General features: G+C 37.5%; 2 protein-coding genes and 1 long non-coding RNA gene across 5 annotated transcripts; 1 reads left to right on the plus strand and 2 right to left on the minus strand.

Annotated features, from left to right (window-relative positions):
* Positions 1-289: 289 nt before the first annotated feature.
* LOC113680274 (TBC1 domain family member 30) lies at positions 290-10,585 on the minus strand. The gene is made up of 9 exons (XM_027197291.2): positions 9,706-10,585; positions 9,140-9,304; positions 6,385-6,446; positions 6,241-6,306; positions 5,601-5,720; positions 4,574-4,759; positions 3,967-4,310; positions 3,123-3,228; positions 290-2,741 (listed from the first exon to the last, which is right to left on the minus strand). Exons 1-9 carry the CDS (start codon positions 10,082-10,084, stop codon positions 1,344-1,346), a joined length of 2,826 nt encoding a protein of 941 aa, XP_027053092.2. The 5' UTR covers positions 10,085-10,585; the 3' UTR covers positions 290-1,343.
* Positions 10,586-11,190: 605 nt separating this feature from the next.
* Positions 11,191-14,616, minus strand: LOC113680265 (uncharacterized). 2 transcript variants are annotated; one of them, XR_003447058.2, is made up of 5 exons: positions 14,412-14,616; positions 13,174-13,212; positions 12,629-12,676; positions 12,174-12,301; positions 11,191-11,374 (listed from the first exon to the last, which is right to left on the minus strand). It is a non-coding gene; the product is annotated as an uncharacterized LOC113680265 (long non-coding RNA). The 2 variants fall into 2 exon arrangements; XR_016186561.1 differs by lacking the exon at positions 12,174-12,301 and having other exon boundaries at positions 14,412-14,585.
* A 5,342-nt stretch (positions 14,617-19,958) lies between these two features.
* LOC113680280 (adenosine receptor A1) lies at positions 19,959-25,380 on the plus strand. 2 transcript variants are annotated; one of them, XM_027197297.2, is made up of 2 exons: positions 19,959-20,101; positions 24,266-25,380. In XM_027197297.2, exon 2 carries the CDS (start codon positions 24,296-24,298, stop codon positions 25,100-25,102), a length of 807 nt encoding a protein of 268 aa, XP_027053098.2. In that variant the 5' UTR covers positions 19,959-20,101; positions 24,266-24,295; the 3' UTR covers positions 25,103-25,380. The 2 variants fall into 2 exon arrangements, with proteins under 2 accessions (XP_027053098.2, XP_027053097.2); XM_027197296.2 differs by lacking the exon at positions 19,959-20,101 and adding an exon at positions 21,786-21,935.
* The last annotated feature ends 433 nt before the right edge of the window (positions 25,381-25,813 follow it).

The following is a 25,813-nucleotide window of genomic DNA, read 5'->3' on the forward strand; positions in this document are numbered from 1 at the left end:
AACGAGTGCAAACCTTGAGTAGCTGTTAACATACGTAAAGCCCGCTTCTTAATCGGTCGCAAAGGAGCTCTCACGTTCTGGAGAAATTGTAACTACGCAAGAAAAACTCGAGAGCCCTCCCAGCCCGCGCTGAAAAAATGGAAAGCAATCAACTTAAAGAGCGAATGAACCAACCTAGCAAGTGTTGAAACAAATTATAGGTTTTACGGGTTACAGGTGCAAGTATGCCAAAATAGGAATTTTCAAGGACACCAGAGAGCGACTAACACACATTCAATGACGACCGAAGTGAAATTCTGCAACAGAGCATGTTATATATGTTTTGTATGCAAGTAAGACTAACGTATCTATGACCAATGCGTAATTCGCTATCTTATCGTTAAATATTAGCACCTTCTTTAAAAGGACTGGAATTCTCTTAAATATCCATTAAATTAGAGCCTTACACTTTATATACACTTTATAAAGATTTAGTAACCAGGGAACGGAACCGTTCTACACCTTTAAAAATATACTCATCTTACAATGAATTTGAATATTTTACAGTTCCCATTGATGCAAGATGGTAATTATTCTACCCTTAGCTACGGTAACTCAAAGTCTATAAATATAATTTGACGCCAGACAATTACATATTTGAGACGATCCATAATAAAATGTTAACTTTCAAGATCTGAAAGTGAACTCATAACAATACAAATTATGTTGGCTAGTCAGGAGAATTTGGAGTTACACACAAACAAAACAAAACCCCTAGTTGATCAGTTTCTAAATTCTCATTGCCCGGCTGCTTGTTACTGGAGAATACAGGTACCGATCACTTCTAGGAGTATAAAGGTTAAAACAGTTACGCCTGGTATCAAAACTTTGAATACTTTCCATTACGTATTTCCCTTTCAAAAATGTACTTTTTCAAAAAATACAGTTACAGTTTATTATATTATGTTATATAATTCTTATTTTTATTCAATGATTAAGTTATAATTATTATAAACTTTGGTCAGCCATATTGCTCTTAAGACTGAGATTTATGTGAGCCAAACGGGAAGATCATTTTCGCACGATGACTGAGACTTTCATACTGTAATAAAAAAAAGTTCCGTTTTGCCGTCTAACCTTATCGGTAACGAAGAAGATTTAAATAAGGGGGTTTTAATTAAAATTTAACGGTAGTTTTATATAAGGGTCTGTTCCCAGTCACTGCTATTCTCAAAATTTTCCACTCAACACATCGTTTTTGACACTTTATAAATAAGGCAGTCTCCTTAGTACCTGTAATCCGGTCTACTCACGCGGCACACCAATAGTTTCTTGAATACGGTTGTAAAAAGAGAGTTCAACGGCTAACTTCGTTTGCTATCCGAAGCACTATTAACAGCAAGTCCGTTGTTAAATCCCTGTCGAGTTTCCTTCCTCCCTTGAAACGCGTCCATTCGCTTAGCGCCCTTTTCCGACATGTTTCCGTAGAGAATCCTGCTTCTACTCGGCTGCTTGTTTCGTTGAGGGAAAGGTCTGAAGTTCTCGGGGTACTTGCACCTCTTGTCTTCCTCCAACAGCCAAGAACTGTTATTGGAGTTATAACCAGACCCGTGATACGAGCGGGTGTATACTCGTTCCGTGCCACCGAACGATACTGCGCCTGCGTCAAGAACAGCAGGGCTGTTTTTGTCCACTACCCTCACGGGTTTTGGCTTATCATTGTTCGCCGCAGTTACTTTTAATGATGAACATTCAACCACCGTAACTTTTGTGGATTTACGACTGGCATTCAAACCAGACAGAAGCGGTTTATTTTGCGTTGGTTTGTCAGTTTCTAACGACGATACTTCACCATTTAATCCAACATGTTGAATTTTACGCGTGTTTGGAGTAGTTCGCTTAACATTTTTGGCCGGTTTCTCCTCAGAAATTTGTTCTTTCTTCTCTTCTGGAATTTTCTTCATAGAAATCTCCTTTGTCCTATCAGTTTTAACGCGTTTTTCACTCGCCTCTGGAGCCTTTTCCTCTTCTGAAAGCTGTTTGGTTTCTTTCTTTTCCTTCTGATCACCTTTGAATAACTCATTCAAATGCTGCATGCTTTCCTTCTCATAAGCGTTTGGTTTCACTTCCACTTTGGTCTCAGTTTTAGAACTGACCACATCTCCTACTGATAACTGTTCACTAGCATTCGTTTCGTTCTCCTTCTTGACTCCGAAATGACTTCGAGCAGTCTTAGTCTTTTTCTTAGTTGCTGATACAAACAGATGATTAATAGCAGCAGGAATGCTTTTGCGCTTTTCAGATTCCTGTATGTTCTGTACTGTGGCCTCTGAAAACACCACTACAGCATTCTGCTGCATCTGCCTCATCCTTGCATACTGCTTCTGTAAGAAGGTCATCTCCTGATGAACACGGCGTCCTCTTGAACCAAACTGCTTCGTGGTATATGGTAGGGGAGAGTAACCATCAGTAGCAAACACGCCCGGACTAGCAGCTGCAATGTCATTCAAATCCTCGCCACCGGCACCTAGCGCTTTAGTGCTATTTCCAGGGGCAAATTCCGAGAACGGCAACAGAGCTCCTAAGCAACCGATCCCTTCCAAGTCATCGACGTCGTCTTCTTCATCGCTAGAACCGCGTCCTAGTGCTGATCGCTGACCTCGATCGCCGGTAGCGTCTGAAAACGGGTTGATATTATACGTGTACTGTTCTCGAAGTTCTGCTAACCCTGGTAAGGGAAACGGAGCCAAGGCGTACACCTCCTACAAATAGCAATATAGTTTAATTTTAACCATTTTAACGAAACACTTCCGCGCTAAAAATTGGTATCATTTAGAATAGTGCACCACAAAGACGATTCTTTACGACAATTTTTCAATCGACAACGTCTAGCAAGGTTTTGAATGCAATGCGAATCAGAAATCGATGAATCCAAATCCAACAATTGTCGATTTCATTTACTTCTTTCAAGGAAGAATACGGTGTTCTCCCTTATTTTAAACACAGAGTAGAAACCCAATTGTGGGCCACCGTAGTATGACGCTTTTTCGCCGGAGAAAAAGTCTTCAAAAAAGTGAGAAACTTCAATGACGGTGAGTATACTCTTAAAAATTAAAATCGGACCGTAAGCTAAGTGTTTATACCTGCATTAAAGTTTGACAATCAATGACATTTCCAGTCAGCACATCATGTATTAGTACCCCCATTGTGCTGTAAAAATCATCAGAAGTTTCCACGTGTTCAAGGCGCCTGATGGAAGAAAAAGTGTCCAATGTAATAAGCTGTATCAATATTTTGAGTCAGACAGCTAATATCGGAGGCGTTCGAGTGCGCAGTTGTTTTGGTTTAAAGTGCTGTGTTTACACAATGCTACATAACCTTTTAGAAGAGGAGAATACATCTTGGTGGTTGTATGACATTTAGAAAAAAATCATAGGGAAAGGAAGTATAACAAAACTGTATCCCTATCAAGTCACCATAACACTCCCTTAAAAGTAAAACTTTCCACCCGACATGTGGTTTGGAAAGTGCTCTCGGTATGGGACTTGTGCGCGTGCGATTCCTTTCATTCTTAACGCCCGTCAACCGGCATAAATTATGTCTCTTAAACCTCCGCAAATACTCTCCCGTAAATGGAAATAACAGAGATCCCCCGTTCTTGCCTGAAAAGGGCAAATTAAAGTAGAATTTTACAGTTCATCCCAATATTATTTCAATTCGTTCTACATTTTGGTTTGCATGAAGGATAATCTTTGCCTTCTTCTTTTTTTTTTTATTATATAAATTCATATTAAATTATAACAGGAAACTTGAGGTTTCCGATAAATATTTTAGCTAACAGGTACATGTTTACACATGCACCTACTTTGTACTTGACTGACCGGTGGACGTGAGGGAGTGGGAGGGTGACTGAACTACAAACCTACACATAAATCTTTACTGAATACAATTAAACCTAAATAAACCAAGAAATAGTTCGATACATACTCTCCAAGTTTACCCCAAATAGCAACAGCAACTCTAAGAAGCACCTCTGAGCCCTCTAACAAGATGGAGTCCCACACACGCAAAACAGTCTCCTCCGGCAAACAAGTGGCAAACAGTGTCAGAAACCACTGCATGGTGAAAACATTAATTAAAGGAGGCTCGTACATGGCATTGGAACCATTCTGTGACAAGGCTTGTGCTTGTAAGCTATCCAGGTGTTTTGATAGCCTCTCTAGCTTCTCCCTCATTAGGTCACGCAAGACAGCCATGTCGACAGAAAGTGCCCGCAGGTTATTTGCAAAGTAGTTTGTGGGAAGCACGTGGTCGATGACATAAACCATAACCTATAAAAAGAAATTGTGGATTGTAACATTTCACAACAATTTACTTTCTAAAATGCTAACTTTTTCAACCCTGTCACTCTTGTACAAGGACATCAAGTATTGGTCTCTCCCAGCAGTTAATGAAAAGGTTAATTTTCAAAGCTCTGGAAAAACTGATAGTTCATGTATCCTTACAAACATGTCGATAAAATTAAGATGGGAAAGGGTAAGGAAAACCTTAACAAAACAAAATAAAAACTATAAGGAATTAATTATAAATGTACCTTCAGTGCATCTTCCTCATTTCTGTCCATTACTTGAAGAATTAATGCTGCAATGACATTGAATCCTTGACAGTAACCCACAGCCTTGTTGCGTCGGGCATAAGCTAAAAGAACGCGTTTTAGTGATGCTCTTTCCTCAGGAGTATCCTGACCACAAAACCAGCTGCAGCCAGTTCGATGAAGATCCTAAACAATATTGTGAGGTAGTTATCATTGATGATACAATATGTGGGGTACATGTACATGTGACATCATCTATCAGCCACACTGACTTGTGGGCATACACTAACAATACTGCTTCACTCTGAATCATTGAATGACACATTATTAGGACTGCAAAAAGTAATGATTGGGTAGACTTCTCAGTGGACCTCTACTAATTCTTCATTTTACATACTTTATGAAGCAAAGCCAACTTGAATTGGACACAGTTTAAAAATCTCTCATCGACCTTGAAAAATACAGATCAAGGAAGACAACTCCATCTACAGTGTGATACATGTATTTCTAGATAACTAGTAGAAATTCCATTCTATGCAGAAATTAAAAGCTCAAAACTGTAGTAAACACTAGTAAACTGATGAACACTGCAAAAATTAGTTTTTGATAAAATCAAGACTTCCTTTATGCCTTGATCATGAAATATTACCCTGTGCATGTCTGCCATACAATTCACATCTTGTCTTATTGACTGGCCATTTTAAATTTGTGAGAACGAGATCACTCCATGAACCACAACACTTGCACTTAGCTAGCTCTAAGTTATTCAAATTTGAAATATGTTGTTCATTGAATGACAGAGGCAAGCTTGGAGAAAAAGAACTCCAATTAGTCTCAATAGGAGTTAAACCTACATGTGCAACCTTCTGATTAGTGCTGCAGATGCTCTACCAGTGAGCTAAAGGAAACTCATTGCAGACTAAGCAGTTTAACTAGGTCCATGGTGACAAACTTCCTGAATACTGCTAGGACAGGAATGTCAATATGTGAATTTGTTGCAATGTGTTTCTCTGTCATAAATTCTTACCTTTACTATTTGTGATCCTAGCTCATCATCATCAGGATTACTCCTCTCATTAAAGCAAAATTTAGCTGTCTTTTCCCAATCCAAATCTTTTATTTTACTCTCAGCAAGACACAGCCATAACTGACAACGAAAGTGTTACTCATTACAAAAAATACTACAAGTGTATCTTTAAATAGATTACTTCACTATCACCCCTGAAAAATGTTTCCTAACTATAACACAGATGCAGTTTAACAGTATGAGAGCAAAGAGAAGAGCAAAAGCAAGGCAAGAACAAGGGATTTAATATTCAATCAAATCACAAAATGAGTAAACACTAAAATCTGATGCACAGACAGATGGGAGTCATTGAAAAAATGGGTGCAACTTGAGTATACATGTAAGACGTGGGAAGTTCAATGGCATCAAAAGTTCTGCCTTGTAAACACCTTTTGCTTCTCTGAGTGAACATTGGCTGCAAATTTGCTAGAAGTTTTTTCACAAAACAAAGTGGGGGATTAACATAATGACAATAAAACTAACTCTATCAAAATTGATGCAAATGCACTAAAAAAATCAAGTTGACTTTTGTTGGACAAAATAGAAGTAAGGATTCAGTTAATTTACTCTGGAGGGAACTAGGAAGTAAAGGTTAACTCACCCTCCTTCTCCACTGCGATGGGACACCTTCTTTAAGTCTGGCGATGGCTTTGAATGCAGCAAGCCACTATCAGGAAAAAAGTATCATTGTTTGTAAAAGAAAACCACTGAAGAAAACTGTCACAAAAAAGTCGTCATTACTTACATGTTTAAATGCCTTCTTTCCAGACTGAGGGATGAAGGAAAACCTGATTTTAGTATCCACACCTAAAAAAAGACAAGCAATACTCCACTTTTTTAATTGTCAAAACTTTAATTTCTGTAGACCTCCATAGCATTAGACATTGTTTCATTCCATGTGCATGTTTTACTGTTTAATATCCAAATATAACAAAAATTGGTGCTCAGAAGAAATTTCCATTTTCTTCCAAAGCAAAAATTTTGTTTCATAAAACACCAAAAAATTTTCAATCCTCAAAATTGTAAACAATTTGCAACAAAACATCACAAATGACATCAAGTCTGGAAAACCTTTGAGGACACCCCCAAAAGACATTTATCATTCAAATAAGTGAATCATACAACCAAGTCACAGTAAAAAAAAAAAAAATTTAAAGTTACATCTATGATGCAATGTGGGATTTTACAGAATCAAATACAACATTACTACTCATGTACATGTATGTGATATCACCTATTATTAACAATAATAATAATAATAATAATAATAATAACAACCATAATAACAATAGAAACCAGAGGAGGCTCAAATATTGTCATTAGCATAATTAATTGATCATGATTATAGGTATGCTCTCCATTTTCTAAAATACGTTTGTTAAACATTATGTAATAGAGGTGAAGAGTGGATTAAAAAAGGCTCCAAATTTTGATTGTAGCTGCTCTCAAAAATTTCACTTTTTTGGCTTAAAATTTCAGAAAAATATCAGACCCCAGTCTGTTAATTGTTTTAAAAACTTTGATTGGCTCACAGTCATAACCAGAGCTCACAATCAATGCAAAACAAAAAAAATTACAGTTTATGACAAAATATAGCTTCATTCCAACCATAAATCACAAAATCACCATAAAAATTATTTTCCTGATACATTTTCTTCGTTTTTATGCCTGTGTCATATTTTTTTTGTGATCTTTAGAGACTGTGCTCAAAAGTTTGTTCTCCAGCCCAAGGTGTTACGCTCTGCATAACTATCTCCATTTCTTTTGTCACCAATTTCTATTCTAGCAGAGTCTGATTTAAGGCTGATTTATATGTGAATATGAACATTTCCACAAGAGAGGAAGTAGTTTCAACCATAAGATGTCGTCTGAAGCACCCACTTGAGCAGTCATTTTGATTTACCCATTTCAAACCACATGACCACATACCTAAAAGGGTCTAGCAAAAACTGTCTGAAACAAGATAAGTACCATTATTAACTAATTTATGCATGAAACCAAAATTAAATATTGAAATACCAAAATCATTTGGTATTTCCATATGAACCTGCATTGAGGGAAATCCCTCTACAACAAAAGATTTACAGAAAAACTTTCCAAACATGCATTGTTGTTATCTGGTGCATTTTAAAAAAATGGTGATTTTCAACAAACTTCTGAATAAAGTTTCTGTAATTCCACACCTTACTCTCAGAGGTAATTACTTAAAATCAAGAGGACCAATTGTTCTGACCACTTCTACATTTTGGATTTAGCCAAGTAAAACTCAAGGAGAAAATTGCACATTTAAAAGAGCACATTGAATTTTCTATGCGCAAAAAGCAAGATTTGCCAATATCATTTAAAAACCAAATGAAATTTCACTGAACTCAATACAGCTGTAGCATAGCAACTGTGATAGTAATATTCAAAGTACAAGATAAATACAATATCACAGAGAAATTCTCATAAAGCATATTTCTTAAATTCTTGAATATTCTGTGTCTGGTCTGCTCAGTGCAGATCTTCATTCAAAGAAAACCAACAGTACAGCAAAAATCAAACAAAGGTACTAACGGTGACATACCTGTCTAAAATGTCTATGTCCTAAAAGCCTCTGGAAACTTGATTAAAAGCTTGTCAATCTTATTCTGGTAACTTGATTACAGTTTAACAATTTTTTAAAATGTAGCTCTTTTCAAGAGGTGTAAATCTTAACAATTTGGCAAAATTTGCATCTCAAAGAATGATGCTGAGATTGTTACCAAATGTGAAACGGAACAATTTGTTGGTTACTTGAGGCTGATTGGATAATTGGAATATGCATAATGATCTTCACAACACACAGTAGGAACTATTTGTTCTATTCACTTCAAAGTCACCAGGGACAAAGCCAGTATCTAAATATCTCCATCTAACAATAGAAATACAGAACCTGTAAAAATTTCAAGGGTTATCAACTGTGATGTAAAGAAATCATGATTGATCGATGAATAATTTTGCATTTTCAGGCCAAAAATACGACGTGTCAGGCAATTTGCAATGCAATAGATTTCACAAGGTATCAATAGGTTATTTTTAACATAGCTCCATGCCATTGAAAACACCTAAGAAAAATCTTCATGGCTGTTTCTAGAACATCACGCTGTGTTCAGGTGTTAAGAATTTTGAAAAATTAGCCAAAAAAGATTTACCCATAATAAAAGCGATTGTGATACAAAATTCAACAGAATCCTAGCTTGGACTATTTAAAGTAAACAGCGACCTTTGTTATGAAAATTGAGCAGTTGTTTAATTTACGCAGAATACTATGATTGATATCTGCTCAGAAAAAATCAGGAAAAAGTAGATAATTTACCACAAAGAGAGCTAGTTTTGGAAAATTTCGATTTCTTTGAGAAGTTTACTCTTGCTTGGATGAATATTTCCCAAAATTAAAGCGCTGCAAACAAGCAATTAATGATCATAAATCGATTAACAAAAATTCTCAGGCGTTGCGTGTGGGAAGGTCAAATACTTACGTCTTTTCAACGAAACCGCTTGAAGAATAGCAGTTAAAACATCAAAGTTTCTTTGTAGTTTGTAAGCGTGCTTATCCCTCCGCTTAAGTTGTTTGACTAATTTTGTCGAAAGCATGGATATTCGTGTTCGCATCTCCTTTGCCATGATTCGAAGCTCATCTGTATCTGTGAGCAGAAAAAAATTAAAACAGAAATATAAACAGCAAATTGAAAACCATCACCTGTACAAATGCTTACCATTTAGAAAAATTCCCAATTCTGAGACTCAAATGGAAACCAAATTACGCTTTGATATTGATGTTGCGACCCTTGCTGGGTATTATCCTTCAAAAACAACTAGTACTAAACAGCATTAAACACAAGATAGTGTCCGATATTCGCCAATGTAAAATTAATAGGACAAGGATAAATTTCTGTCCTCATTTTCTAACTGGAAATTTTACTCTGACTTCTTGATTTCAATATTATACAGCAAAATAAAAATGGAAAACCAATGCAAATAGTCGAACTGCATTCAAACTTAAGCTGGTAATTTTACAAGAGCAATTGAAGGTCTTGTTGCTAACCTTTCGCGGAAAGTTCGCTTTTCGTCCACCGTTCGCCGCGTTCTTCGAGGTCGAAAGAACCGCCGTAGAAACTCCCCGATGTCGTAGAACACTCAGTAACATTGTCACTATCCACTGAGTCTCTGCTGTGATACTGGTCGTAAATTTCAAACAAAAGACAGTCGACGATCGAAGCTTTTTTTATTAATTCGCTGCGTTGTTTTTCCGGGTCGAATCCATTTGTAAATACTGAGTTTTCATTTGCACCAAAACCCCAATCAGAATCTTCACTCCTTGGACTCAAAGGGCTTTCGTCGTAACTACTTTCAGTACTCAAACTTTCTCGTTCTGTACTTCCTTGTCGTTCAAAGTCTGACTCATCATCTTCTTGGTCCGCCATGTTCGTCGTCCGCTGACAAATCGACACGGCTCATTTGAAATTCATTGGCCGAGCGCTCAAGTAGAGCAGTTGTTTCTTTGTTTGCAAACAACTCGACGTAAATAGTATATTCCTTTTTTCCGCTACGGAGCCAAATTTCTTATAAAAATCGCAAGTGCAATTGTACAAAGTCGGGAACTCAAATGATACAGGGGAGAAAATTAGCAAAATACCTTTTCTTGCTTAGCGATGAACTTTACGGACCGATCGGTCGAGGCTAACGAGATTTGATCAATTGATCATTGATCTTCAACCTCCCTCCGGAAAAACGAACATATCTCGGTAAGCCAACCCTACTTTAGAAAAAAAAATTAAAAAAAAAAAAAAGTTACCTTTTTCGTAAATCAGTAATTGCCTGAAGGAGTACTAGAGCCGGTGATTAAAACATTTTAGAGTGAATGTGTGGAGGCATGAAAACCTTCGACAAAAATTATTTTGGCCGAAGGTGTTTTTTTTCTAAAAGGTACATATGCAAATACTGTATGAGCCTTTTGTTGTAAAAATATATTGGTGATTTGGTATTACGTCCAAAGAGCATATCATACCACTGATCACGCCACTCTAATGAAAGTTTTCTAGTGGAAATTGTTGCCTAGATACAAAGTAATGGTCTCAATTGAACGTGGACTATAGGTTAGATGATTTGAAACAGGTTAAAGTGACCTTGCGCGCCATTTTGTCCACAAATATCATCAGAATTAATCAACTTATCAGGAAATACTAAATAAATAATTTATTGAGGGAGAAAAATGGCGAAGCAAGGACAAATATCTTCAAGGGAGGATAAAAAGTTTATGGTAGAACTTGATGCACAATCATATTGCCTGGAAACGAAATAACGTTCGCTTGTTTCGAAGTTTTCAGAGCCAATCCTGATAGACAAGGATTTCAAAGTCCCCCTTCCCCGCACCCCATAATGACTGTGCCGGAAACTTCGCTAATTAAGTGCCGAACATGCAGTTTGGCAGGTCATTATCAATCTACTGTTGTTGGCGTCCCTTCCTAAATATTAGAATATGCTTGGGACAAAAAAAAAAAAAAGTTAAAAGAAAAATTGCTAAAAATCATTTTCATTGCAATGACACACTTTTAATGTTCTTCATTGAAATTCTCTACATCTACAGCCATCAAACAAACCAACAAAAATCAAGAAATGGAAGCAAATTCTGATTACAATCACGCTGGTGCTAAGTGCGATTCCCTCTCATAAGGGAATTGAAATCAGGCTGAAACTCTCCACGTAAATGCCACCTGATGGAGGAAACAGAGATATGAGCATACCAGCGTAAAGAACAGTAAAAATTATGGATAGTTCAATGATTTCTATACTATAAAATAGGCATCCGTCGTCATTTAAGTGAATACATGATTGTTTTCATGAGGTCCAAGCTATCAATTTTTGATGGTGAGGTGTAGACTACCAAATGGTACCACTCCCCTAACGAAGATTTCGATATCTTCGACAGAACGCTTGACTCAACGATTGACAATGTCCCTAACAAGCGAGAAAATTTATCAATCAGAGATTAATAGACATTCACTCAGCATTATAATCAAGGTAAACCAACGTATCTATTGCTGGTCAAATGTAGCTCCAGTCACGCCCCGTTTATAACCTTTAGCCATTTCATTTCCAAGATGTGGCTTGTAATTCTCTCTACAAGCAGCTAAACATCCTTGTTAAGTAGTAAGGAGAACTATGTATTAGATCAAGATAACACTCTCTTCTTGGCTAACAAGTTTGTGTGATCTAATCACCTGTTTGCTGGATAACTTATCCGTGCGTATTTAGGGGAGGGCCGGGGAGGTCTGAAAATGAACTTATTGGGTTCTATTTATAAATATTTTGGCTTTGCCCAATCAACATGTCACTTTTCCGGTAAAATTCAAGTTTGAGTGAAATGCTCTTCTTCTTGATGTTATAGTCTTATTTCACTATTTGCTGGTACCATTCCTAGGGGTGATATAAATAAACTAAAGAGATATCCAGATATCTACGCTTGCATAACTCACTTCTTTAAAACCATAGTTTAGTGAAAGCTCTTTATACCTAGCTCTGAATGCAGTTATTATCATCGCATTGTCCGCTGGTACCACAACCCCAAGCAAGGCAATAATTGTTCCTATAGTTACAGTAGCATCCAGGACCCAGCGACGCGCAGTGATTGCAAATGCTTGCTGTAAAATAAACGCAGAAATCATGTATAGGAAAAAAAAATTGAAATGGAGATAAAGCTCTTCGCGACGTGTTTTTTGTTCGTCTGTGTATATTTTTGATTGACTGACTGCGTAATAACCTATTGACAGACTGACTGATTGATTGACAGACTATAATCGATAAATTGATGAACTGATCAATAAATTTGGAATTCAACGGATTCAGTTTTTTTTTAGCTTAGCACCCGTTTGGTAAATTTATAACGAAGTGTTGTGGGTTTTCTCGACGAATCACTGAGTGTAGACAATTAAAATCAATAAATCCTAGGTAGAGTAAATTCAACTCACGTTCATTGCGTTTCCAAATAGATCCGTCCATTTGAATTTCATTGAACTCTGAAAAGTCAAACAAAGAGGGAGAATAAATAATGGTAATTGAAGAGACTAGGCCGATGCAATTTGATCTGAAATTAGACACGGGATTACCAAAATCGTACGAGCGCATAGCGAAAGTTGATTTGAAATCACAAGTGTGTGTATGAAGGAGTTTGGGGATCACGTGGTTTTTAGGGAGAACAGAGGAGTGATCTGTTATCGCTAACAGAGTATAAAGTGGAGGACTGTAGAAAATCGACTGCTAATTAACTGCCAATAAGAGGAAATTATGAGAATGATACAGAGCCTTAGAGGGAATAAATCAGTTAAGATTATCATAACACAAAAATAAATCCTCCAATCCCCTCTCAGGTGATCAATAATGACCGGTACCTTTGTATATCTTTTGCAACACAATTTCCCTTGATAGGAGGCTTTCTCACCTGCCCAGATTTCGCTCTTCTTAAAATACTCAATAAACTAGAATAGGTTTATTTTACATCAATGCACTGATTTACCTGAGATATCCCTTTGCTTCAGAAAGCTTCTTGTTTCATCTTTAAAACAGAAAATCAAGAGTGGAATCAAAAGGCAATCAATTTTATCTCAAAAAATTAAACGTGTGGTGACTGCATGATATATGAGGAGTTTAAAACACGGTTAGGAATTATGCGTCTATCAATTCGGGGCAACCCCCCTCCCTCCTCGGGCCGACACATTTCGTTCAAATGCCCAACCCAATATTGAACGACTCGGTGTGAAACCAACGAATTTTGCAAAATTTAGCAAGGAAATATATTAGTTTTTAGCGCCGCTTTGTGGATTTTCGCTCGCAAGAATCCTTCTACGTTGTAAAAGTTGTTTTTCTTGGCCATGCGCTCATAAAGGCACACTCTTCGCCTCTCTGCCATTAAAACACATGTATTACGCTGGAAAGGCTGGACTCAAATGCCCCACCCCATCCAGGCTAGGTTCAAATTTTCCACTTAGGGACGCATCTCATTTCTTTGAAATTTCGCAAGAGCTGGCTGTGGACACCTCGGAGATCGTTTTCTACCAGTTAGGAAACTCTGAACGATTAAATAATAGCAGATAAATGTATATCACAGCAACAACAGGAAAAATTCACAATAGAAGAATTTGATCCTTTTAGGCGTTAATAGAAGGCAAGTTAGAGAACTATTTTTCTTGAACCAATTTTCGGGCGCGCGCAAACTCCTCAGTTCACAGCAATGATTTAAAATTTAAGGCCATCATTTTTGTGTCAGAACATTTATGCATATCTGGTAACTGTGTGATAGCTAATTTTTGCTGTGCATAAAAAAGGCGCGCAAACCCCCGCGATTTTCGCGCGCAAAACGTCTCAACTCACAGAAACAATTCGTTTTTTAAAAACAAGGTAAACATCCGCTTTAAAATTTAAACCAGGAGAATGGAATGCAGTAGTTAGTTTATTTTCCTTCTTCAACTAACTTGAATCGCGCCAAAAAGTTCTCAGCCTATGCTCAACAAAATATCGGTAGGATGAAAACAAAGAAGAGTACAAATGCAAGATTTACTATTTTTTGGGGGGATTTTCAAACTAATCGAGATTATTGCTTCAAAACCCTCATAGAGAGCCAAAATTTTTGGAGCCTCTTCACTTCTAGTGGACTTTGAGTCTTTCGATCGAAAGGCGCCAACTCGGCCGATTATGCGGGCACGGAGGGCACTAAAGTCTCTACTACTCTTCTTCCTTGAAATTAAGTGTTCCTACCTTCAGTGTCACGCAGAAATGGTACTCTGGCGGCCGAGCAAAGTGTAACTAGAAGAACCAAGGCAAGGACGAAGCCGTTCATATTTTTTGCAGAATAACCGTACAACCAGAAGACCAAACGCGACGTGATTTTTTCAAGTGACAACTGAGCTGGCCTTTTTCGCTGGACTTATTTATATACGTTTAGACAATATATTTTATAATCAAAAAGAATTATATTTTTATCTCGGTTCAGCAGACTGAAACTAATCTACAGTCTTTTATTCTCTGCACTTTGGCGAGTAATGATCCACAACTGAGTCTTATCGAATTTTATTGTGCTTTTGCGCCGGTTTAGCAGATTGCAACTAATCCGTAATCTTTTATTCTTTGCTCAATTCAGCCAGCAAAGCCCGCCATTTTTATCTATCGCTGCGTCCAACCAGTTTTGTTGCTTATCTTCTTTTTTGCCTTGATTTAATTCAGCTTTTAATAGCCTGATATATCTTACTCATCCAGCATGAAGTAATATAATTTTATCGTATTGACTGGTCGTGCAGTACACCATTGCAATGTATGAAGGACATTATTTATAAGCAAGAAAAAAATAAATGGAAATCATGGTGCATTTTTCTCTGGTTAAGCAGACTGCGACTAATCGACAATATTTTTAACGATTGCACCCATTGACCAACCCCTGGATTAGCAGATTACAAGTAATCCACAATATGTTATTTTCTGCACTCCAGCGAGCAATGCCCGCCATTTTTATCCATCACTGAGTGTGCTCAGCCGGATTTATTTCTTATCACTATTTGACATTGATTAACGTCAGTGTAGTATTCTTGTCGAAAATCTGACATTCTTTGTAAAATTCGAGGACTGCATATACGAAAAAAAAGGTTTGTGTGGTAAAGTAGATTAGCTTAGCTGTAATAATGATTGCACGTTTAGGAAAGACATCTTTTCTTCGTATTGGTATTATAAAAGACATCTTTGATGATAAAAAAATTAATTTATTGTGCTTTTGTTCTGGTGAACAGATTGCCACTAATCCACTAGATTTTATTCTTAACAAACTCCGGCGAGCAAAGCCCGCCATTTTTGTCCATAAGTGCGTTATTGCTGCTCATGCACTGCTCTGCTTTAATCCAGTTTTTATTAGCCTGATATATATTTTATTCATCAATCATGAAGTAAACCTAGACAGTTAAGAAAAAATAGAAAATTTTCTACCATTTTGAGTCAACGAGATCTCATATGCTACCACATAATGCTTGTCATACTGACTAGTCGTGTACAACACCATTGTAATGTAAAGGACATCTTAAAAAGGCATCAAAAAAAATATTAGAACTCATGGTGCTTTTGTTTTGGTTTAGCAGCCTGCGACCAATCGACTATATTTTTAACGATTGCACCCATTGACCAACCCCTGGTTTAGCAGATTACAGCTAATCCACAACATGTTATTCTCTGCACTCCAGCGAGCAATGCCCGCCATTTCTATCCACTGATCACTGAATGCGCTCAGCCGGATTTATTTCCTATCACTATTTGACATCGATTAACGTCAGTGTAGTATTCTTGTCGAAAATCTGACATTCTTTGTAAAATTCGAGAACTACATATAGAAAAAAAAGGTGTGCGTGGTAAAGTAGATTAGCTTAGCTGTAATAATAATTGCACGATTAGGAAAGCCATGTTTTCTGCGTATTGGTCTTATAAAAGACATCTTTGATGATAAAAAATTAATTTATTCTGTTTTGTTCTGGTGATCTGACTGCCACTAATCCACAATCTTTTATTCTTTGCACACTCCGGTGAGCAAAGCCCGCCATTTTTGTCGACAAGTGCGTTATTGTTGCTCATGTACTCCTCTGCTTTAATCCAGTTTTTATTAGCCTTACATACATGTTATTCATCAAACATGAAGTAAACCTAGACAGTTAAGAAAAAATACAAAACTGTCTGTCATTTTGAGTCACCGAGATCTCATATGCTACCACATAATGTTTGTCATATTGACTAGTCGTGTACAACACCATTGTAATGTAAAGAACATCTTAAAAAGGCATGAAAAAAAATATTAGTACTCATGGTGCTTTTGTTTTGGTTAAGCAGACTGCGACTAATCGACCACTTTTTTCAATAATTGCACACATAGGGTAACTTCCTGACCCCATTTTCATCGATCAGTGCTGCCAACCAGTTTCTTTTTGTAATAACAGTATAATTTATGTCGATTCAAATCATTTTTAGTAGCCTTTTCGAAACTTTGACAGATATCATTCCCTCAGCATTAAGAAAATTCAATCAAATGGAAAAAAATAACTTTATTCATAGATTCAATTGCTATAACAATTGCCGTCATTTTGAATGCTCGCGTCCAACTACACCATACTCTGACCTGCCGCCAATTCCACTATTGAACTAGTTGCAATTAAATGACCATATCCGTCGTGAAATCTCTTCACATCTAATAGCTTCAAAAAAAAAAATTGTTTGCTCGTTTACTTTTCATTTCACGAGCGGTATGTTGTTGTTTTGTGTAGCAACTTTCAAATACCAGAAACTTGATATGTTTGGACTGGAAAATTATTATTCGCGAACCATTGCGCGCTGAGTGAACAATATTGATACATGCTGTCATTGCTAAGATTACATAAGGATTTTTTTTTAAGAATCTCAGCGGGCCAGATAATAGATTCTTGTTTCTAATTGGTAAATTGCGCGCTCTTAATCGGTTGAGCTTTCTACTATACGGACCTCGGTCCGGTTTTTTTTTTCTGCGTACCAATCGTGGCAAAGGGGGACAAAGAATTCCGGCCCCAAAAAAATTAGTTTTTCACGGGCTTTTCTGGAAATCTTTGATCTCGCTCCAGCTGCTTGTTTGCATTCAGCGTCACCCACTTTGTGTCCGTTTTTTATCTCTCGTTACCCACCCTCACATACGATACCTGTAGAACTGAGGGGGTGGAGGAAATGTCCTTACCCCTCACAAGAAGGAAAGTGTAGTGGATCGTAAAGGGCGTTCTCCTGACGTCAAGGCTATCATATTGGTTTCCAGAACAAACAAATGGCGGCCAAGTTAGCGCTTTTGGATTTGAAGTTTTTGCTGACTGGTAAGCTAGAATGAAAAGCTTGAAGGGGTATATTCTAAGACAGAACGATTACATGCGCAATTGAAGTGAATTAGGGATATGTGGTCGATGCCAGCGCGCTTAATTTGCTTAAGCAAATAGATTCGCTGAGACGCTTTCACAGTAATATTATCTACATGATCATTCCACTTTAGGTTGCCCCTTATAGTAACGCCTAGTACTTTTGCTGATTTAATGGTTTCAAAGGAATTGCCATTGGCCTCAATACAGTGACCTCGTTTGGTTTCTTTCGAAAGTCTACCCAGAGTTCCTTACACTTTAACTAGTTCAGCCTGAATTTGTTGTCTTTTAACCACTGAAGGACATGATCCACTGTGTCTTGGATCTTTTTTGCACCAGACTTGGGAACAACTTCCGAGACCGTGGTGTCGTTGGAAAATTTCCACGTACCAGAAAGGGGCTGCAGACCGTATGAGTTCTCAAAATGAACCTAATATCCTTCCATGCATTACTTCTATTGCCACAGACTTGTTTGACTTCCCGCCACCAGTAACAAGGCAGCGTGTCCTTTAACCGTACTTTGTTGTTATAATAAATCGCCCGACATCTTTTTCTTTTACTTTGTTCCTAAGCAACTTGAATAGGAGCGTGTCAACGGGTGCAAAAGCCTTCTGTCTTTTCTGAACCAGGCGCTTTAGGTCAACATTTAGCCAAGGCCTGTCCGTTTTCTGACCTTTGCCTGATCGCTCAGGCATGATTATAGTAAGACCGTGATTGGTGATCCTCGTAATTGCGGCTAGCTTATAACAACATGAATCATGTTGACAAAGCTCAGTGTCCCGTGGAACCTCCAACAGATATCGACTAAGACTGGCAACACGACTAAGCTTTTTATCGCGGGTTTTAATGATCTTTGACAAATTTTTTAATTCAAAAATAAAGTATTTGTACAAGTGCTTTTGTGTTGGTTAAGCAGAGCGCAATTAATCCACAGTCTTGTACTCTATGCACATTCCGATAAGCAAAGCCTGCCATTTTTATATGTCTATTATGGGTGCATTGAGTCAGTTTCGTTTCTTAACACTATTTGTGATCGATTTATAGCTATGTTAGCAATCTTAGAATATTGCACATCTTTAAAGGACAAAAAATTGAATTCATTGGGCTTTTGTTCTGGTTTAGTAGACTCCAAAGAATCCCCAATATTTTATTCTCTGCACTGTTCATCGTTCAAAGTCGCCATTTTTATCGATCAATTTGTCCAACTAGTTTTAATGCTCATGTGTTCTTCAGCATTGGTTTATTCCAGTTTTAGTCGCTTTTTCAAAGATCTGAAATATTTTATTCACCTAGTATGAAGTAAACTCAACCTGTTTAGAAAAATGAAGAATTAGTCTATAATTTTAATTCACCTAGATATTGTGCGCGCTACAACAAGTGACTGGTTGCTTAGTAAGCTTATGTAATGTAAAGAACATCTTAGATAGGCAAGAAAAAAAATGGATATTGAGGTGCTTTCGTACGTTCTGCTTTAGCAGACTGAGATTAGTCGACAATTTTTGTAATTAGTGACTATACACTGACTAGATGCCTGATTACATGGGCCCGACTGGCTCGATTTTGCCGAGATCTCTATCAGCACTCTTGTTTGATACAACAAAAATAAATTTCGTCATTACAGTCACTACAGTCACAATAGCCAGTGCGGTGAGACAGGATACTGGTATCGCGATATTAAGAGTTTTGGGGATCACATGGTTTTCAGGGGGAGCTGAGGGGGATCAGTCGTCGTTAAAAGAGTATAAAGGGGGAGGACTATAGTTAATTGGATCATGTGAATATTACACAACCTTAACAGGGAATCAGGTAAGTTTTATCTTGACACAATTTACATCCTCCAACCTTCCCCCTCCCCTTTGTAGGCGATAAATAATGACGGGCCCCTCCCCCCCTAAAAAAAGTTCTCTGGACAATAATGCAAACCATCCTGTTTCGATTATCAGATGGGTACAATTCAGGGATATAATTTCGAGATAATGATAATTAACATATTTTTTTCACCTTTTAGATTTTTTGATGGAAAGTTTGAACATAGTTGTGGAAAAAAAAGGCTTTGCGGGCAAAAAAGATTATGATGCCACTCATGTGAATGTTTACTAGGCGTTCGCGCAGTAGAATAATTTTCAATAGTCAAAAAAGATTAGAAGTGTCCAAATATTATCCTTATCTCAATCTCGTGCCCAGATCCTACCGTGCAACTGAAACCGCTTGGCCATGGAATGTGTGGGTACGAGATTAATGTTGGATAGAAGCTGATACCTGTAATACCTGTTAAACAGTCCCAAGTTCTCTCTTTCCCCATAAATTTGCAAAGCTGGCGATCACGTGAGTGAAAGCGATTGAACCATTTCCTTTTAATTATTTGAAGCGCTGTAATGCGCTGTAATGCGCTGTAATGCACATCCTCGCTATATTTGCATAATTCGATAGCATCTGGTTCACCGTCGCGTTTCTGCCAAAGATTGCGGAACTTCACCGCTTTTCTCATGCTCAATGAAAAGTTAGGAGCTTCACTCACCAGTTCTTGAAACTTCAATTTCTAAGCCGGTAAGTTTCATCACTTCCTATTTGTCTCAAGAAATCGAGTGGAACGCTCACACGATTTTTGCAAAGTATTCACATTACAGAAGTCTATTTGCTCGTCTGTTCAAACTGCGAATGTTACAATCGATGGATTCACCTATTGCTCAAAACTCTTTAAAATTTTGTTCTTTTGCAATTTTCAGATTCAAATACTGATTTTTAACGAAAAATAGATCGGGAAAAGTGAAATTAATGGTGATTCGCTCTGAGTACAATAAGCTCACGTTCTCACGCCGCGAATGACTGCGTTGCAATACGAGATTCTGTCTTCTTTGACTCAGCTGAGAAATTATGCATTGCATCCTAAGTACAGCAGAACCCCTGCTAATTCAAACCTGGTCAATTCGAATCCCCGGCTAACTCAAACAAGGTCGATTGGATTTAAACTCAGTTATCTCGAACTAATTTTACTTTTCCTTGGCTCAAATTTACCCTGATATCTCGATCATCGTCAGTGTCAGAACATAGCTGATTAACACGTCTCAACCTTTAATCGCGATTGATTTGAACGCGCGGGAACATGTGTATAAACGGAACACATTTAGTTAAACTTAAAACACTTAAAAGTTTTTAAAAATGACTGTTGATGGTGCGAAAATGGTATAGAGTGTGCATGATTTGTAATTAATTATCAATAGGATAACACTGATTAACACCAGTCGCGATAACTCGAACCTCCGCTAACTCGAGCCGGTTTAGTTTCCCCTGGGAGGTCGAATTACAGGGATTCATTCTACTGTAAGGTTGATAACTAGAGCAGTGGGTAGAAGTATGAAATCACACGGTTATTTTATTCATGATTACGGGCGTAAGTTACATGCTCTGTTGGGTCAAACAACAAACAACATCTTAGAAGTGCTACTGTAAAAAAGGAATTACAAATTACCATTCGATGCACGCAAAACATGATAAATCGAATCATAGTTCAGAAACGATTACTGAAGTTTAATACTGACTATGATGTGTTGGTTTTCGAAACATTTCCTCACAGTAGACATAAATGTTTGTGGCCTTGATATGATCAGTAATGCGGAAATCAAAGTAAAGAACTGTGAACCATTGTCCTATATATGAAGTGTTGTATTAACAAGTTTTCTTCTTTCCTAGAAATGTTTTAAAGTTCAATTTCGATCTCATATTTTTATGGAATATCTCTATAACTTGTCAAAATGACGAACTGTGTGAAATTTATTTTCAATTTAGAGTCGAACGTTCTAGGAAACGTTGATCGTATTCATTTGACGTCAGTCGAAGAATATAGATTCAATTAAATTAGTTTTATTTTCACGCGAGGCTAGCGATAGTGAAAAAACCTGACAAGTGAAAGCAAACTCTTGTAGACCAGCATACCCATTTCATAAGAAAATAATCAGGATTTGGTTGAAATAAGAATTAGTGAGATTTTTTTGCATTTTTATTTGTTTGTCTCGCTCCAGCTATTTGTGTAAGTTCAGCGTCTGACCTATTGTGTTCGTTTTTTTTCCGTATACACCCACCCTCGTATCTTTAGATTTGACCTCTTTCTGACGCAAAATTATCTTTTGTTCCAAAAAATTTGCATAGCTAGCGATTCCGTGAGTTAAAGCGATCCTTTGTATGAACCATTTCCTGTTAATTACTTGAAATTTTAAAAATAAAAGCAATGTAATGGACATCACGAGATGAACACGCCTCGCTGCTTTGGAATCTTGGGTTCACTTTCATGTTTCTGTCGATGATTGCGGACCTTATCAATTTTTCTTCTATTAAAGGAAACCTGAAGAGCTCGACTCATCAGTTCTTGAAATTTTTTAAGCCGGTAAGTCTCATCAAGTCTCATTTTCTATTTAACAAATAGAGAAGCCTTGGCTGTTCTCTGTTCTGTTATAAAGCACGCAGGAAGCGGCTAGAGCACGAAAGAAGTGTAGGGAGAAACACGAGACGTAGTCTCCCCACTTCTTATGAAAACGTAATACATCTAACTGAACTTACTAGGCTAAACTTTCTTATACTGAACAAACTAAATGTGTGGAAATGACTGTTGATTGTGCAAGAATGGTATATGGTATATACCTGATTCGTACATTTAAACGTTCTTTGTTCGTTTTGATCCTACACAATCAGACGCCAATAAAAGTGTGTGAAACAAAGGGCTTGAAATACTTTACATTTCGCAACAAAAAACTGAATATTAATAGAGGACGGCTTAAAAAACTAGTATTTTGGTCACGTTGCCCTATTTTTGCGTAAATTCTGGCATCTTTTGCCAATACTTATTATGCACTGTTCCCACATACGCACTGTTGGCTTCCATAGACAGCTTTTGAGGTCTTCCCGATCGAGGTAGTGCTGGAAAAGCTCACTGGTAACCGTTCGCGTTTCAGTATTTCAGCTGGGTGGAGGCCCTGCTTGTGGAAGATCTTGATTTTTTTTGAAGAATAATTTGAAACTTTGGCCACGATAACTACCAAAAGTAGAGTACGTAAATGATCCCAAACACATCGACACAATTGATATACTGAGTGTTGCCATGGTTGCAAACAACATAGGTCGCGCGGAGACTCAAATCGTAGCGGGAAATTCACAGTACCAAACCACAAATTCAACCAAATCTTTTTGAAAGAATGAACAATAGCAACGAATTTTCGCCCCGAATATTAGCCGCATAGAACGAAATTTCGAGTCGCATTAATGCCATCAAGGAATATGTCACCGAAAGTTCTGATGTTTCACATTTACATCAAAGTCAGAAGGATTCTTTTTTGAGATGGGTGGAATTCAGAGTGAATCGGCTCTTTCAGGTGACCCGACTTTCAGCCGGATACATAATAATTATGATACGCCATCGTTCAAACGAATATGCAGAATTTGGAATTTCACCAAGCGCGGACTTCCAATTCAAAGAAGGTGATAATCACGGTCTCGGATCTGTTTTCGTTTATGTGTCATATGTTGGTCCGGAAGTAGATTATTCAACAGCTTATCCTGAAAAAAATTCAGCGATGAGGGTGGAAAAGTTATTGAAGGAGTTCTTCTGTTTTCACGGACATTACTTTCATCGATATTCTGTTACCTTTTTACTCCATAATTTTTCTTTGTTTGTGTCATTCAGATCTACCGTTTAACTGCTTGAACCGTCTAACTGTTTATACTGCCTTTATCAATCACTTTACGTCGCTTTACATCGTCTTTAATTTGCCAATTGGCCCGTATCTCGCACAACATTTCAACCGCCTCAAATGTCTATTTCGCTTTAATACTTCAGTTAATTCGTTTGTGCGTTGGACATATACGAGTGATTTTGGCCCCAATAGTTAATGAGCTCCACTTCAAGAAAAACCTTGAAGATAATAGCTTCAACATACTCCTTTTCGTGTTTCCCAGAGAAAAAGTGTAAAAACATCAATTGCTGTTGGGAACACAGCGACCAAAACAAATAGGGTCAGTTTTTGGCGCCAAGTGCGCTACACTTTCCAGGGCAAAAGCCCAATGGAAAATCATGATAAACTACCACTGTCACGCTGAAACAAATTATATTGAAAAAATGAAAACTAGAGACTCTTCGAGCACATCGTGTTTTAATTTTACAAAAAAAAAGTCTGGGCTCTTAACTTATAAGTGATTGGAAAGAACAACGATCACTCACTAACCTTGCCAAGTTGGATAACCAAGTTAGGGCTTCGGATGTTTTTTTATGTCGAACACCCTCCAAGATTTAAATTCGTGAGTTGTAAACATTATCATGATGTACTAGTAAGACAATTCACAGTAAACCACTAAGTTGATAAGGTAAATTGACCACCGTAAAAAGTTTTTTAAATCTGACTTTTCTAACATTAGCCCTTCGTCAGAGCTGGAGACATGTTACAGCAGTCTGATCTGAACGCTTTCAGCCCTACGGGGACCGTCACCCGACTCAACGTAACGTTTCGTGTTTCAGGACTGTTTGCCGACTCGGTTGGCTAGTTGGGACTTAAAGAATCAGATAATTTTTGTAAAGAGAGAACACAAAATAGATGCGAGCTCATTTGTAGGAGGCTCTAAACCAAAGTCATGTAGTAGTAAATGCTCGTTTGCTAAAGCCGTATTTTTGCTCCCACAAATTTTCTACTGTTCAGATTTAATGGCATAGGTTTGTTTTCATGGCAGGTCAAAAGAAAAAACACAGTGCCCAGCAAAATGGATTTTAACTCATGGAACATCTTCTGGGGTATATGTTTTGGTGTATTGACGACTTTGATCATTGCTGGAAATGTTCTCACCATCTGGATATTCTTCAAACAGAGACGCCAAAAACGCTCTTACTCACTTCTCATAAGCTTAGCTGTTGCCGATTTCCTGGTGGGAATTTTCGCTGTCCCTTTTTTTATGATAGAAAGTGATGCATCACAGCGACATACATGGCACCCTATTTCCAACGGTGCTGATGTTTTCACTGGCATAACGTCCATCTACACTCTTGCGGTCATTTCCATGGAAAGAATGTTCGCTGTCGGTTGGCCTCTTCGTCACAGAACTCTGAACTATCGTGTTTACGTCTGCGCTATTAGCATACCATGGATCATAGCGGCAATATTTACTACTTCAGTGGTGTTACGGAAGCTTGATATAATAGGGAGGGAGAATCAATTGTATTATGATGTTTTAATTTCTGGAATCCCTCTGATAACTATATGTGTAGCAAACTTTGTTGTTTGGAAGAAGCAGAAATCGTCATTTCGCAAGCAGAATCATATCAAAAGAGAAGTGAAATTAGCGAAGACACTAGCTCTCATAACAGGAACAACACTTTTTACCTGGCTTCCTTTTCAAATTATAAATATTTTGTATGACTTGAAAGTCATGGAAAATTTTCACCTTTTAGGATTAACAATATTTGTTATCAAAATTTTACAGTTTGGCAATTCATTTGTGAACGTGATAATTTATCAGTTCAGAATCCCAGAATTTAAGCGCATGTTATTCCAGATACTTAATTCCCTTTAGAAGATCCAGCACTGAGATATCTCCATCAGCCGGGACCGGATCAGTTGTGTCCTTGATAACGTTTACAAATTTGACATTTTCACTACCAAACGTTCACCAGGAAAGTTCGCTTAGGGTCTTAAACCGCTTAGGCACATAGACATTGCCACAGTGGATGTGGAATATAAAAAAGAGTATACTTTTATACCTGTTAGACCCATTGCGCTGGCGCACTGTATAAGACGAATCTGAACAAGAGCAATGAACAAGAACTAAATAAAGCTTATGTTGAAAATCAATGTTCCAGGATCAGGTAATTTATACAACTTTTAAGGCAAAAATTCATATAATATTTAAAATAAGATTAAACAAAATCCTTTGATCTCCCAAATGATGACCTGAGAGCAACATTTATTATAAAAAAGGTTATATCCCATCCGAAAGAGGCATAGTGCACATAATTTTTAATGGCAAATTTCACAAACTAGTATTTTGACGACAAAATGAAGGTCCAAAAAAGACACGGCTATCAACGTTGCCTGGTTGGAAATGTTGTCGAAATTTCGTTTCGGACAAGAATTCGTCGAAAAGCTAGGAATTTCGTCGACAGATGTTTGCATTACTTTTGCACAATACTATAATTAATTATGAACTTAATGATTGAAATTAACACCAATCTCGATAAGTCGAACCGGTTTAGTTCCCTTCAGAGTTCGCAATACTCAGAGAGTA

The sequence above is a fragment of the Pocillopora damicornis genome, chromosome 5 (genome assembly GCF_964200805.1).
Source record: "Pocillopora damicornis chromosome 5, jaPocDami1.2, whole genome shotgun sequence".
NCBI lineage: Eukaryota > Metazoa > Cnidaria > Anthozoa > Scleractinia > Pocilloporidae > Pocillopora > Pocillopora damicornis.

What these genes read in the sequence shown, in the direction of transcription:
- LOC113680280 (XM_027197296.2), top strand. Translation starts at nt 21,840, where the DNA reads ATGTTTCTGTCGATGATTGCGGACCTTATCAATTTTTCTTCTATTAAA. An exon ending in TCTTGAAATTTTTTAAGCCG is followed by an intron (nt 21,936 to 24,265) that starts GTAAGTCTCATC and finishes TTTTCATGGCAG; the next exon opens with GTCAAAAGAAAAAACACAGT.
- LOC113680274 (XM_027197291.2), bottom strand. Translation starts at nt 10,084, where the DNA reads ATGGCGGACCAAGAAGATGATGAGTCAGACTTTGAACGACAAGGAAGT. An exon ending in AAGCGAACTTTCCGCGAAAG is followed by an intron (nt 9,305 to 9,705) that starts GTTAGCAACAAG and finishes TTCTGCTCACAG; the next exon opens with ATACAGATGAGCTTCGAATC. An exon ending in AGCGGTTTCGTTGAAAAGAC is followed by an intron (nt 6,447 to 9,139) that starts GTAAGTATTTGA and finishes GTCTTTTTTTAG; the next exon opens with GTGTGGATACTAAAATCAGG.